We start from the raw sequence: 13,017 nt of genomic DNA, 5'->3' as shown, positions 1-13,017 counted from the left end.
ATGCAGTAGATGCTCAAAAAAAAAAAATAGTTACTGTCATCACTTCTGGTAACAGATCATATGTGCTGAACCCATCCTGTGACCACTGTTAGCCTAACTTTGCACATCTGATTCTTGAACAATTATTTCTCAAGTCAACACTGACATTAATTATAAGGTATCTGCTTCTTTGAGAAGTGAGATGACATGATACTTAATGCCTAAGTGCTCAATACATGGTGCCTATTACTATGTCTGTGCCATGGTGTTTTTTAAAATATTTTTTGTTAGGTTATAATATGAGACTATATAAACCAGTCAGAATTTGAGGGGTTGGGATTGTCACTGTAGAGGAGACAAAGCCTGCCTGACCTCGTGGCTTGCCCCATCATACTCAGTTCATATAAAACATTCCACAAAGAAGGGTGGCTCAGTCGGTTAAGCGTATGACTCTTGGTTTCAGCTCAGGTCATGATCTCAGGTTGTGAGATTGAGCCCTGCATTGGGCTAGGTGCTGGGCGTGGAGCCTGCTTAAGATTCTCTCCCTCTCCCTCTGCCCCTCCTCTCTTTGTCTACCTCTCTAAAACAAAACAATATGAAACAGACAAAAAAACTTCAGTAAAAAAAAATATAAAACATTCTGCAGAGGATGTCACTGAGTATTCGTATGACAAGAAATAGATGCTCGTTATTGGTTATCCCATCAACTGTGTAGGTGAACTTGGAAAGTTAAATTCCATTTTTCAGTTTGCAAAGACACTTGGCCAAAATGTTGGCAAAACTGAAAAATGCCATGATTATTTTTGACCTCATTTTCTCTTTCAGTCCCGTGCTCAGCTGTCAGGCAGCACTGCAGATCAGGTCAGCCACCTCGAGTTCATTCTGAGGCATTTGTGTGGTGAATACCTTGGATTGTTTCCCTCAGGCCGGAGGGAAACTTCGAGGGTAGAATTGTGTCTTTCCACAGGCATCCCTGGGGGACCCTGTTCTCCCATGATCGTGGTCATTAATTTGGACCCATATGACTTTAAACTTACAGGCTCGGCTTTGGGGGAAAGGCCTGTTAGCTGCCACCCGCGGATTCTCTGAAGCCCTGCCGCGTCCCTTTCTGTCCGTCGTTCCCACTTGCTCTCCATCCTCCCACCCCACCGCCTTCCTCCTCCTCTCCTCAGAGTTCCTCATTCAGGTGATGGAACTGTTACCAGTCGCAGACTGAGTAAAGAAAAAGGTGTTTAAATAAAGTTGTTTGCCTATACAAATGTAAGTTCTTTCAATACATGCTGTTCTTGAATCACAGTTTTGAGTGATGGACAACTTGAAGCCATTACAGAACACCAGTCAAAAGATTAGTGCTCATAATTTATTCCTTGTGCATTGGGTACAACTAATGCTAGTTTCTTCCTGTGGTTAATCTCTAAAAGTTAAATATGCACTACATTATATAAGCGGCTTTATGCCTAAAACTTGGCTCCAGAAAAAGCCCTTAAGTAGTTTTTAAGGGTAATCATTAATTTGATTAGTAAAAGGTCCATAGTGGTTTCATGGTATTTCTTCCTACTCTCTTGAATATGGGTTCTTTGGAATTGTTTTCTAAGCAGAGATTTCACTTTTTGTTCCAAAGGGAAGATGATAGCTTCTTTCAATGGAAACTATTAAAATGGGTTATTGATTACTGGCATCTATGAAAGATCTTAGCACATTGTAATTTACTGAGGAGGGAGGTTTTGGTATTTATCATGTGTCAGTAAAGGTATTCCAGTATCTGTCTTGACAAGATAATTAGGTAAAATTGTACATCGGGCAAACTGAATTGTAGGCACAGAATAAGTGTGTGGGCAAGGGGGAAAGTAATGCTGATTGAGAGACTATATTCAGAATGAAGCCAAACACTAGTGAACCAAGACTGTGATAGTTTAGTCACTGTCCATTTTGTAGATGAGACTGTCTTGAGTATTCTGTTTATTGGGGTGTTAGGAATGAAGTATGACAGGAGAACTCTTTTAGAGTAATGCTGCTGGGAGAGAGAGCTAGTGTCTGTGTTACAGAAAACAATCCTGTTTTTGGAACGGTTGGTAGTGCAGGCGCTCGACCTTCATCAGTCAATGGCTGCTTTGTGGTAAGCTGAGCAGAACGCACACAGGGTCCAAACAGATGTGGAACCTTGGTCCTAAGCGAGTCGCTTAACCTCTCTGATGGCAGTTTCTCATCTGTAGGTTGCTAATTACGTATATTTAGCTTGCCTTGCATAGTGATCAGCGTCATAAGTGCACGTGTGTTCTCCCCCTTCCATCAGGCATGCCGTTCTGCCTGCAAAGCTTTGTTAGTACGAACTGTCTTAATGGGGTGATGTGGTTTCTAATTTACTTTTTCAGACTTCATTTTGCAAATTATGCAGAAACATAACAAAATTCTGTGAATCACTTTCATATACCACTGTGTATGCAGTATCTTTCAGAGATGACATTGCATACTTTGCATAGTGATAGTATCAAGAATATTTTCTGGCCAGCCATTCACTTATACTCCGTGTTTGTTGCACAGACCTCGTGCTTTCTTGTCTTGATACTTCTGTGATATTATTTTTGCTTCATGCCTTTTGACAATGACAAGCTCAAGTACTTCCTTCATTAAGCCTTCTGTTAACATTGACAGCCACCTCCTCTGAAGTTACAGCTTTGGTGATCCCACTCTTAATGGAAATATGATTGTGTGGCCTTTGTCCACCCATACCATTATTTTGCATTGTTGTTTAAGTATTTATAGCTCAACCAGATTTTCAAACCACTGGATGACAGCTCTGTGTTGTAAACCCCTCCCCGGTGCTGAGCACAGTGCCTGGTCCATGGAGGACGCTTAAGTTTTTGTTCATCCACCCATCTGTTTGGCATTCAGAAGACACATGTTGAATGTTTCCTTTTGACCACACACTAGTGCTTGGAACTGAGAAACTAAAGATAAAGAAGATGTGGTATCATCTTTGCCATCAAGTGGTCTATAGTCTAGTAAGGGGGACGTACAAGGTAATGAAAAGCTAAAGCATGTTACGAGTACCAGAATTCAGAGGACGCAGCCAGGGAAATTTTTATAGAGCAGGGACATTTTTATAGATAGGGATATTTATGTTGATGTTTGAATTTTGTCTTAGCAGAAAAACAGGATTTCTCTTGAAGTGACAGGTTAAAAGAGCATTTTTTAAAAAATTACTTGATATTTCACTTTGTGGATTGCTGCTGTTATCCCAAGTATTATCACACACTTGTAAAAACTTTAGAACATAATTTGTATTACCTTTATCTCCATAAACCAAAAACATGTCTTGGCATTTTCTAAAAATGGGAGTTCCAATAAATAGGGTATCATATTCCAGAGGAATTGCTTTTCAACTGTAAGTAATCTAACTTTGATACTGCCAGAAGTCTCGCTAGCTGCCCCCACATATGTTGCTTGCCACTGCTGAGAGCCCTGGAAACGGGGCATTTCTAGGAGTACTGCGGGCTGCCTGAAGGACTCTGAAAAATGGAGTTTGAAATTTATTCTGCATGGGGCATCGGGGTTACACTGTACTGGAGGCATTATATTCTGTCCAGGGTGAAGCCAAGATTAAAATTAAGTCTTCTCCCCCCAAATAAAAACTGATCAACCAAACAAAACTCCTTAAAATTTTTTCCAATAGTTTAAACTTAAGTGACCTTTTTTTTTTTTTATAGTATAAAGGCATCTAAGTCAGGATGGAAAGATCAAGATATGTGTGTTTTATTCAAATGGCATTCATTAATTCAAGTGAAAGCACACACATCTTTTCTTACCTATTTTAATTCTGTTTGAACACAGTATCAAATTTGGGTCTATGGAATAGCAATTCAGGGCTCTTGGATGTGAAACGTATATGCCTCAAAGTTGGAGCTGTTTCTTCCCCTCACCATTTCCTAAATTCCTGAAATAATAAGATTGTTTACATTTCTATAATGAAGCTCAGGTTTTAAATGCTTCCTGTGACATAAATAAACAATGCATCATGGAGGCTGACAAGTCTGGGTTCATTTCCTGGCTGGTATGCATTGGGGGACTCTCCCATCTGAAGGAATGTGAAGTCATGCCTACTTCACGGGGTTGCCATGACCCACATGAGATAACATGAAAATTGTATAATAGTAGGCATCTAACACGTCTCTTTCCCTTAATGTAAACTACTTACCTCCTGGTGGTTTACTGAATTTGATTGGCAGGAAGAAGGGACTTTGTAAGAAGCAACTTTCTTCTTCAGTATTTAAAAAAAAAGAGCACACTGTTCAATAAAGGGACCAAATCTTAACACAATTTGTTTGTCCCTAATTTCAGTTTGTCCACAGTAGAAATTGAAAATCGAGCCCAAGCCCTTCATCTCTTTGAGACTTTGAAGACTGATCCAGAAGCCTTTCACAAGCACATGGTCAAGTATATTTACCCCACGATTGGTGGTTTTGATCACGAAAGGTTGCTATATTATTTCTCTCTTCTGGAAAGCTGTGGCTGTGCGGATTTGGAGAAATATGCCATTAAACCAGAAACCCACATTCGGCTGCTGAAGAAATTTAAGGTAGTTGCTTCAGGTAAGATAGTCATTTCCCTGCTCGAACTCATTCTTTAAATTAAATCTAGGGATTAATTTTTTGTACACAATCATGTTTGTGCATTGTGGCTGGCATAGATCTGAAACCACAAGATTCAACGCTAATTGACCTTTGTTATTATCTTTCCAGCTCCTTTACTTACTGTTGAAGGAATTAAATAGCAAAGAAGCTATAAGAAACCTTTTGGAAGCCACATAGTAACTTAGAGTAGGCCTGGTACTAAAATCTGAAGTTTTTAACTAATCCTCCGGGGGTTTATTCCCTACTCCAAGGGGTTATATTTTACCTTATGTAAGGACAAGGCTGAGACCCTTTACAATTGGCAATCTGGCATAATTTCACTTCACTGGAGCCTCTAAGTTTAAAGTGTGTGTGGAACCCTTCAGATAAGTGCCTTTGAACCTTTGATACATTGTGGAAATCTTTAGGATGGTATCCGTGTCTCCTTATGCTCATAACTAAGAAAGTCAACATATTAATACCTCTTCAATCTGTGTGGTGCTTTATAATTTACAGGGCACTTCGAAATCTTTATTCATGTGATACTGATAACAGTTGTGAGAATTTACTTCCGTTTATCAGTGGTTTACTGAGTAGCCGAATTAGAAACTGGACCATTAGAAACAGAGAAAAAGGAGTAAGATCCAACCCCTGCCTTCGGGCCTTCAGGTAGCGGAGGGGAGGCCAGATGAACAGCAGGTGACCCGAAGGCAGTGCGGTGAGTGCGCAGGTGGAAGAAACCATGGGTGCCCTGCAGGCCGGAAGCAGCAGGGCCGCCATGCCTCCAGCGCCCCCTCGAGGCGGTCCATGGACGACTCCACCGCCCATAACCCTGCAGGCCGAAGACTGGCGCTCAGGTCTTCTGACCTGTGTAATTGACAGACTGTCCACTGTAAACCGGGAGATGAACTTTTCCCTCCAGCCACACAGAGGGCTATGGATGTGTGTGAAAGCTCTTGGAATGAACCTACCCTCTGTTTTTTTTCTTTTCTTTCCATTAGGTCTTAATTATAAAAAGCTGACAGGTGAAAACATGAATCCTCTGGAAGCACTGGAGCCAGTTCTTTCAAGTCAAAATATCTTATCTGTTTCCAAACTTGTTCCCAAAATCCCTGCAAAGGATGGACGGATGCTTTCCCCGAGCTGTCTATACACCATCTGGTTACAGAAGTTGTTCTGGACTGGAGACCCTCACCTCATCAAACACGTCCCGGAGTCCTCCCCAGAGTGGCTCCACGCCTATGATGTCTGCATGAAGTACTTTGATCGCCTCCCCCCGGGTGACCTCATCACTGTGGTGGATGCAATTACATTTTCTCCAAAAGCTGTGACCAAGGTAACTGAAAAGATAGCTTACAGTGCAGTGCATTGGATGCTTTAGAAGAAATGAAAATTGTTTTTATTTACTTTCTCGAGATGGAGAATACTTACATGTTTGACGTTTTAGTTTTTTTTGCTAAGCGTGAGATATTCTAATTGGGAAATCGTTTTCTTCTATCACAGATGTGCAAGTCGTCTAAATCAGACTCCGACTGTTCTCATTTACATGTACATTTTGTACATGCTACTTTCTCCTATGTCATTTTATAGTAGATATTCCATCCTTTTCTTTGCTGTTCATAAGTGGGAAACACCTCCAGCGCCTGGCCCACCATGCCTGCATTCCGAGGCAGGCCGACAACTTCGCTGTGGTTAAATTGAGCACTTAAAAAATTTCGCATGAATGCCACGTGGTAGTATGTGGCTTGGTGATGCAATTATCCATGAAAGTCTCTGTAGACATTTTCTAATGTCTGCTCCATGCTTAGGTCTGAGCCCCTTTAACTGGACTCCAAATCTTGCTTTGGATCTTTCTAACAATGTATAGTTTCACACAGAGTAAATAATGTGGGTCCCTCTCCCCCGCTTCTTGCCCTCTGCGTGGCCACAGGGCACTCTATCCTAGACAGCCTCCTACCTCTGCTCTCAGCTGCTGAGCTCTGTTGCCTTTGGAACTTCCTCCTCATCTGCTTTGCTGCTGCTTTCTTTTTCCCCAAGTTGATTGGCAAGTCCCCCCAGTATCTTACCACAAGAATTTTTACTGTGGCTAATATTATCTTGAAAATTTACTGTAAAGGCTTAAGAATTCAAGTCATTCATTTGGAGGTTGGCACAGGTAGAGGTTCAAACATCTGTGGGGATTTCTAGTTTTGTTTTTTTTTAATTTTACTTTTTTTAAAGTCTTTATTTGAGAGAGATTTGAGAGAGAGAGAGAGAGAGAGAGTGAACACGAGCATGGGGCAGAGGGAGAAGCAGGCCCCCCGCTGAGCTGGGAGCCCAATGCGGGGCTCCATCCCAGGACCCTGGGACCATGACTTGAGCCGAAGGCAGATGCTCAACCGACTGGGCCACCAAGGTGCCCTGGGATTTCTAGTTCTAACTAACTTGTTAGATCAACAGTTGTGGATAACTGAGGATTTCATGTCCTTATTATTAGAACTCAAGTACTTCAGTTAATAACTTGGTTTTAAATTCTATGAGCACTGCTATGAAAAGGAGATGATCATTTCTGTTGTTTTTAAGGAAGAAACTAAAGATTTCAAAGGGAGATATCATATATTTGAAAAGAGTACAAGTTTCGAGTCCTGTAAACCTGCCTTGAACTTTGAACCTGCCAATTAATAGTTCTGTGGTTTAGACTGAGGAATCTGCTAGACCTCTGCCTCCTTGTGGCCGAGTTATCTGTGTTGCAGATAATATTATTACTCCCATTTTGACAGGTGAGGAAAGTGAGACTCCACGAGGTGAGTTTGATAGTAGAGGAGCCACACCCTGAGGTCAGGAAGGCTTTTTTCGAGGGTCCTTGCTCTTAACTGTAGTGTATCTAAGGAGTCTCGGAACAAGCAGCTAGAGTCAAGGGCCCGGAGCCATTCTAGGAACTGTGGGAAGGCAGGGACCAGAGAGCCCCAAGGATGTTCAGTCCAGTGGAGAAGCCTTTCACTGGATGTGTCCAGAGCAGGGCTGAGTCTAAATGAAGAAGGCCAGGCAGGAACCTGGCAAATATGGGAAAAGATAAGAGTCCAGCAAACACGGGTTTTGAATCTCCCAAGAATGAGAAGAGGGTCACAGTTCTGACTGTATGTATTAGCAATGTAGGAGGTATGTATCGAGGGAAGGGAATGAACCAACTGGGGAGTCGAAATCCAAGGAAAAGGCTCTAGAAGTGGGACCGTGAACTGGCTACAGGGGCTACACAAGCAAACAGACAAGGTGGGAAGCCAGGAAGACAGAGGGTCCTTCATTCCAAGGCCGTTTCCTTCCCCTTATGCTGAAGCAGCTTTTCAGTATTTTACGTGAGGGCAGCAATAAAGACTAGCTCCATGACCGAGGCCATATGCTAATTGTGAGCATGTATATGGACATGGACAGACAGTTCTAGATTTTCCAGCAGCAGTTATTGACTCATGATTAAACAGAAGAGTTGGATGTAGAATCCACTATGAGTGTTCGTTTTTATTTATGATGTTTTAAGTCAGATGTTTGCAGTTACAGCACATTCTCATCACCTTAGTTTCTTACTTAAACCTTCAGATACCCTCCCACCACCTGAGAATGTAAGCCACAGTTGTTTGTGCACATAGGTGCATTTTTCCTGAGGAAAAGATGCCTGGCTAATCCAACAGAGAGCGAGTCAGTTAATTATGGCATTGCTTTCTCTTAGTTCAGATGGTATAATCCTTAGCAAGGTACTCTTGTCTAGTAAACTATCTCAAGAGATGGTTTTCTACGGAGTCAGGTAAACTATAGAAAAGTGAGGTGGAGGCACTTAAAGTTAATTTTACATCTTTAGTCTAGCTTTATGTTTTCCCTCATTTTATTAATTGGCAAGCTTTTAATTTTCCATTGAGAGAGGAAAAATAAAAAGTTTAGATACAAGGCTTGCTTGAAATCATACAATACTGTGCTAGAGTGAGTGAGAGCAAGAGAAATTCAAATTAAAATACAACCCTTACATGTCAGAGGACACATTTGGAAAAGGAAGTGAAACTGGATTTGGCCAAATTTGCAAAACACCAGATGTTCCTACAGCTCCTACATGATGTTAAAAATGTAAAATAAGTGTATAGTACTCATATATAGGGTGCAATTTTCAAACGTATGCCCACATTTAATTCAAAACCGAACTTTTTTTTTTAAATTTTTTTATTGTTATGTTAATCACCATACATTACATCATTAGTTTTTGATGTAGTGTTCCATGATTCATTGTTTGTGCATAACCCCCAGTGCTCCATGCAGAATGTGCCCTCTTTAATACCCATCACCAGGCTAACCCATCCCCCTTCTCCCCTCTAGAACCCTCAGTTTGTTGTTCAGAGTACATTGTCTCTCATGGTTCGTCTCCCCCTCCGATTTACTCCCCTTCATTCTTCCCCTCCTGCTATCTTCTTCTTTTCCATTTTTCTTAACATATGTTGCATTATTTGTTTCAGAAGTACAGATCTGTGATTCAACAGTCTTGCACAATTCACAGCGCTCACCATAGCACATACCCTGCCCAATGTCTATCACCCAGCCACCCCATCCCTCCCACCCCCCACGACTCCAGCAACCCTCAGTTTGTTTCCTGAGATTAAAAATTCCTCATATCAGTGAGGTCATATGATACATGTCTTTCTCTGATTGACTTATTTCACTCAGCATAACACCCTCCAGTTCCATCCACGTCGTTGCAAATGGCAAGAACTCATTCCTTTTGATGGCTGCATAATATTCCATTGTGTATATATACCACCTCTTCTTTATCCGTTCATCTGTCGATGGACATCTTGGCTCTTTCCACAGTTTGGCTATTGTGGACATTGCTGCCATAAACATCGGGGTGTACGTACCCCTCCAGATCCCTACATTTGTATCTTTGGGGTAAATACCCAGTAGTGCAATTGCTGGATCGTACGGTAGCTCTATTTTCAACTGTTTGAGGAACCTCCATACTGTTTTCCAGAGTGGTTGCACCAGCTTGCATTCCCACCAACAGTGTAGGAGGGTTCCCCTTTCTCCGCATCCCTGCCAACATCTGTCGTTTCCTGACTTGTTACTTTTAGCCATTCTGACTGGTGTGAGGTGGTATCTCATTGAGGTTTTGATTTGGATTTCCCTGATGCCGAGCGATGTGGAGCACTTTTTCATGTGTCTGTTGGCCATTTGGATGTCTTCTTTGGAAAAATGTCTGTTCATGTCTTCTGCCCATTTCTTGATTCGATGATTTTTTTCTTTGGGTGTTGAGTTGGATAAGTTCTTTATCGATTTTGGATACTAGCCCTTTATCTGATATGTCATTTGCAAATATTTTCTCCCATTCTGTCTTTGGTTTTGTGAACTGTTTCTTTTCCTGTGCAAAAGCTTTTTATCTTGATGAAATCCCAATAGTTCATTTTTGCCCTTGCTTCCCTTGCCTTTGGCGATGTTTCTAGGAAGAAGTTGCTGCAGCTGAGGTCGAAGAGGTTGCTGCTTGTGTTCTCCTTTAGGATTTGGATGGACTCCTGTCTCACGTTTAGGTCTTTCAACCATTTGGAGTCTATTTTTGTGTGTGGTGTAAAGAAATGGTCCAGTTTCATTCTTCTGCATGTGGCTGTCCAGTTTGCCCAACAGCATTTGTGGAAGAGACTGTCTTTTTTCCACTGGACATTCTTTCCTGCTTTGTCAAAGATAAGTTGACCATAGAGTTGAGGGTCCATTTCTGGGCTCTCGATTCTGTTCCATTGATCTATGTGTCTCTTTTTGTGCCAGTACCATACTGTCTTGATGATGACAGCTTTGTAATAGAGCTGGAAGTCCGAAATTGTGATGCCACCAGCTTTGCTTTTCTTTTTCAAGATTCCTCTGGTTATTCGGGGTCTCTTCTGGTTCCATACAAATTTTAGGATGATTTGTTCCATTTCTTTGAAAAACTGGATGGTATTTTGATGGGGGGATTGCATTGAATATGTAGATTGCTCCTAGGTTGCATTGACATTTTCACAATGTTTGTTCTTCCAATCCATGAGCATGGAACGTTTTTCCATTTCTTTGTGTCTTCCTCAATTTCTTTCATGAGTATTTTATAGTTTTCTGAGTACAGATCCTTTGCCTCTTTGGTTAAATTTATTCCTAGGTATCTCATGGTTTTGGGTGCAATTGTAAATGGGATCGACTCCTTGATTTGTCTCTCTTCTGTCTTGTTGTTGGTGTATAGGAATGCCACTGATTTCTGTGCATTGATTTTATATCCTGCCACTTTACTGAATTCCTGTATGAGTTCTAGCAGTTTTGGGGTGGAGTCTTTTGGGTTCTCCACATACAGTATCATATCATCTGCAAAGAGTGAGAGTTTGACTTCCTCTTTGCCGATGTGGATGCCTTTGATTTCTTTTTGTTGTCGGATTGCTGTGGCTAGGACTTCTAATACTATGTTGAATAGCAGTGGTGAGAGTGGACATCCCTGCCGCGTTCCTGACCTTAGGGGAAAAGCTCTCAGCCTTTCCCCATTGAGAATGATATTCACTGTAGGTTTTTCATAGATGGCTTTTATGATACTGAGGTATGTACCCTCTATCCCTATACTCTGAAGAGTTTTGATCAAGAAAGGATGCTGTCCTTTGTCAAATGCTTTTTCTGCATCTATTGAGAGGATCCTATGACTCTTGTTCTTTCTTTTGTTAATGTATTGTATCACGTTGATTGATTTGCGGATGTTGAACCAGCCTTGCAGCCCAGGGATAAATCCCACTTGGTCATGGTGAATAATCCTTTTAATGTACTGTTGGATCCTATTGGCTAGTATTTTGGAGAGAATTTTTGCATCCATGTTCATCAAGGATATTGGTCTGTAATTCTCCTTTTTGTTGGGGTCTTTGTCTGGTTTTGGGATTAAGGTAATGGTGGCCTCATAAAATGAGTTTGGACGTTTTCCTTCCATTTCTATTTTTTGGAACAGTTTCAGCAGAATAAGTATTAATTCTTCTTTAAATGTCTGATAGAATTCCCCTGGGAAGCCATCTGGCCCTGGGCCTTTGTTTGTTGGGAGATTTTTGATGACTGCTTCAGTTTCCTTAGTGGTTATAGGTCTGTTCAGGTTTTCTATTTCTTCCTGGTTCGATTTTGGTAGTTATCCATCTCTAGGAATGCACCCATTTCTTCCAGGTTATCTAATTTGCTGGCATAGAGTTGCTCGTAATATGTTCTTATAATTGTTTGTATTTCTTTGGTGTTGGTTGTGATCTCTCCTCTTTCATTCATGATTTTGTTGATTTGGGTCATTTCTCTTTTCTTTTTGATAAGTTTGGCCAGGGGTTTATCCATCTTGTTAATTCTTTCAAAGAACCCGCTCCTAGTTTCATTGATGTGTTCTGCTGTTCTTTTGGTTTCTATTTCATTGATTTCTGCTCTGATCTTTATTATTTCTCTTCTCCTGCTGGGTTTAGGCTTTATTTGCTGTTCTTTCTCCAGCTCCTTTAGGTGTAGGGTTAAGTTGTATATTTGAGACCTTTCTTGTTTCTTGAGAAAGGCTTGTATTGCTCTATACTTTCCTCTCAGGACTGCCTTTGCTGTATCCCAAAGATTTTGAACAGTTGTGTTTTCATTTTCATTGGTTTCCATGAATTTTTTTAATTCTTCTTTAATTTCCTGGTTGACCCATTCATTCTTTAGTAGGATGCTCTTGAGCCTCCATGTATTTGAGTTCTTTCTGACTTTCCTCTTGTGATTGAGTTCTTGTTTCAAAGCAGTGTGGTCTGAAAATATGCAGGGAATAATCCCAATCTTTTGGTAGCGGTTGAGACCTGATTTGTGACCTAGGATGTGATCAATTCTGAAGAATGTTCCATAGCCACTAGAGAAGAATGTGTATTCCGTTGCTTTGGGATGGAATGTTCTGAATATGTCTGTGAAGTCCATTTGGTCCAGTGTGTCATTTAAAGTCTTTATTTCCTTGTTGATCTTTTGCTTGGATGATCTGTCCATTTGAGTCAGGGGGGTGTTAAAGTCCCCCACTATTATTGTATTGTTGTAGATGTGTTTCTTTGCTTTTGTTATTAATTGCCTTATATAATTGGCTGCTCCCACGTTAGGGGCATAGATATTTACAATTGTTAGATCTTCTTGTTGGATAGACCCTTTAAGTAGGATATAGTTTCCTTCCTCATCTCTTATTACAGTCTTTGTTTTAAAATCTAATTTGTCTGATAGAAGGATTGCCACCCCAGCTTTCTTTTGGTGTCCATTAGAATGGTAAATGGTTTTCCACCCCCTCACTTTCAATGTGGGGTGTCTTTGGGTGTAAAATGAGTCTCTTGCAGACAGCATATTGATGGGTCTTGTTTTTGAATCCAATCTGATAGCCTGTGTCTTTTGATTGGGGCATTTAGCCCATTTACATTCAGGGTAACTATTGAAAGGTATGAATTTAGTG

At 41.0% G+C, this 13,017-nt stretch overlaps 1 protein-coding gene across 5 annotated transcripts in view; it reads left to right on the top strand.

The window, feature by feature from the left end:
* The window catches only part of NBAS (NBAS subunit of NRZ tethering complex), a 353,391-nt gene that overhangs the window by 246,602 nt on the left and 93,772 nt on the right, over positions 1-13,017 (top strand). For all 5 annotated transcript variants that reach the window (XM_027621826.2, XM_027621829.2, XM_027621828.2 and 2 more), the window contains 2 exons: positions 4,318-4,568; positions 5,591-5,925. In XM_027621826.2, the coding sequence (XP_027477627.2) occupies positions 4,318-4,568; positions 5,591-5,925 (586 nt within the window). The remainder of the gene's footprint in view (positions 1-4,317; positions 4,569-5,590; positions 5,926-13,017) is intronic.

This window comes from Zalophus californianus, chromosome 8 (genome assembly GCF_009762305.2).
Source record: "Zalophus californianus isolate mZalCal1 chromosome 8, mZalCal1.pri.v2, whole genome shotgun sequence".
NCBI lineage: Eukaryota > Metazoa > Chordata > Mammalia > Carnivora > Otariidae > Zalophus > Zalophus californianus.
Note: the sequence above shows the minus strand (reverse complement) of the source record. Positions and strands in the feature narration are given on the sequence as shown.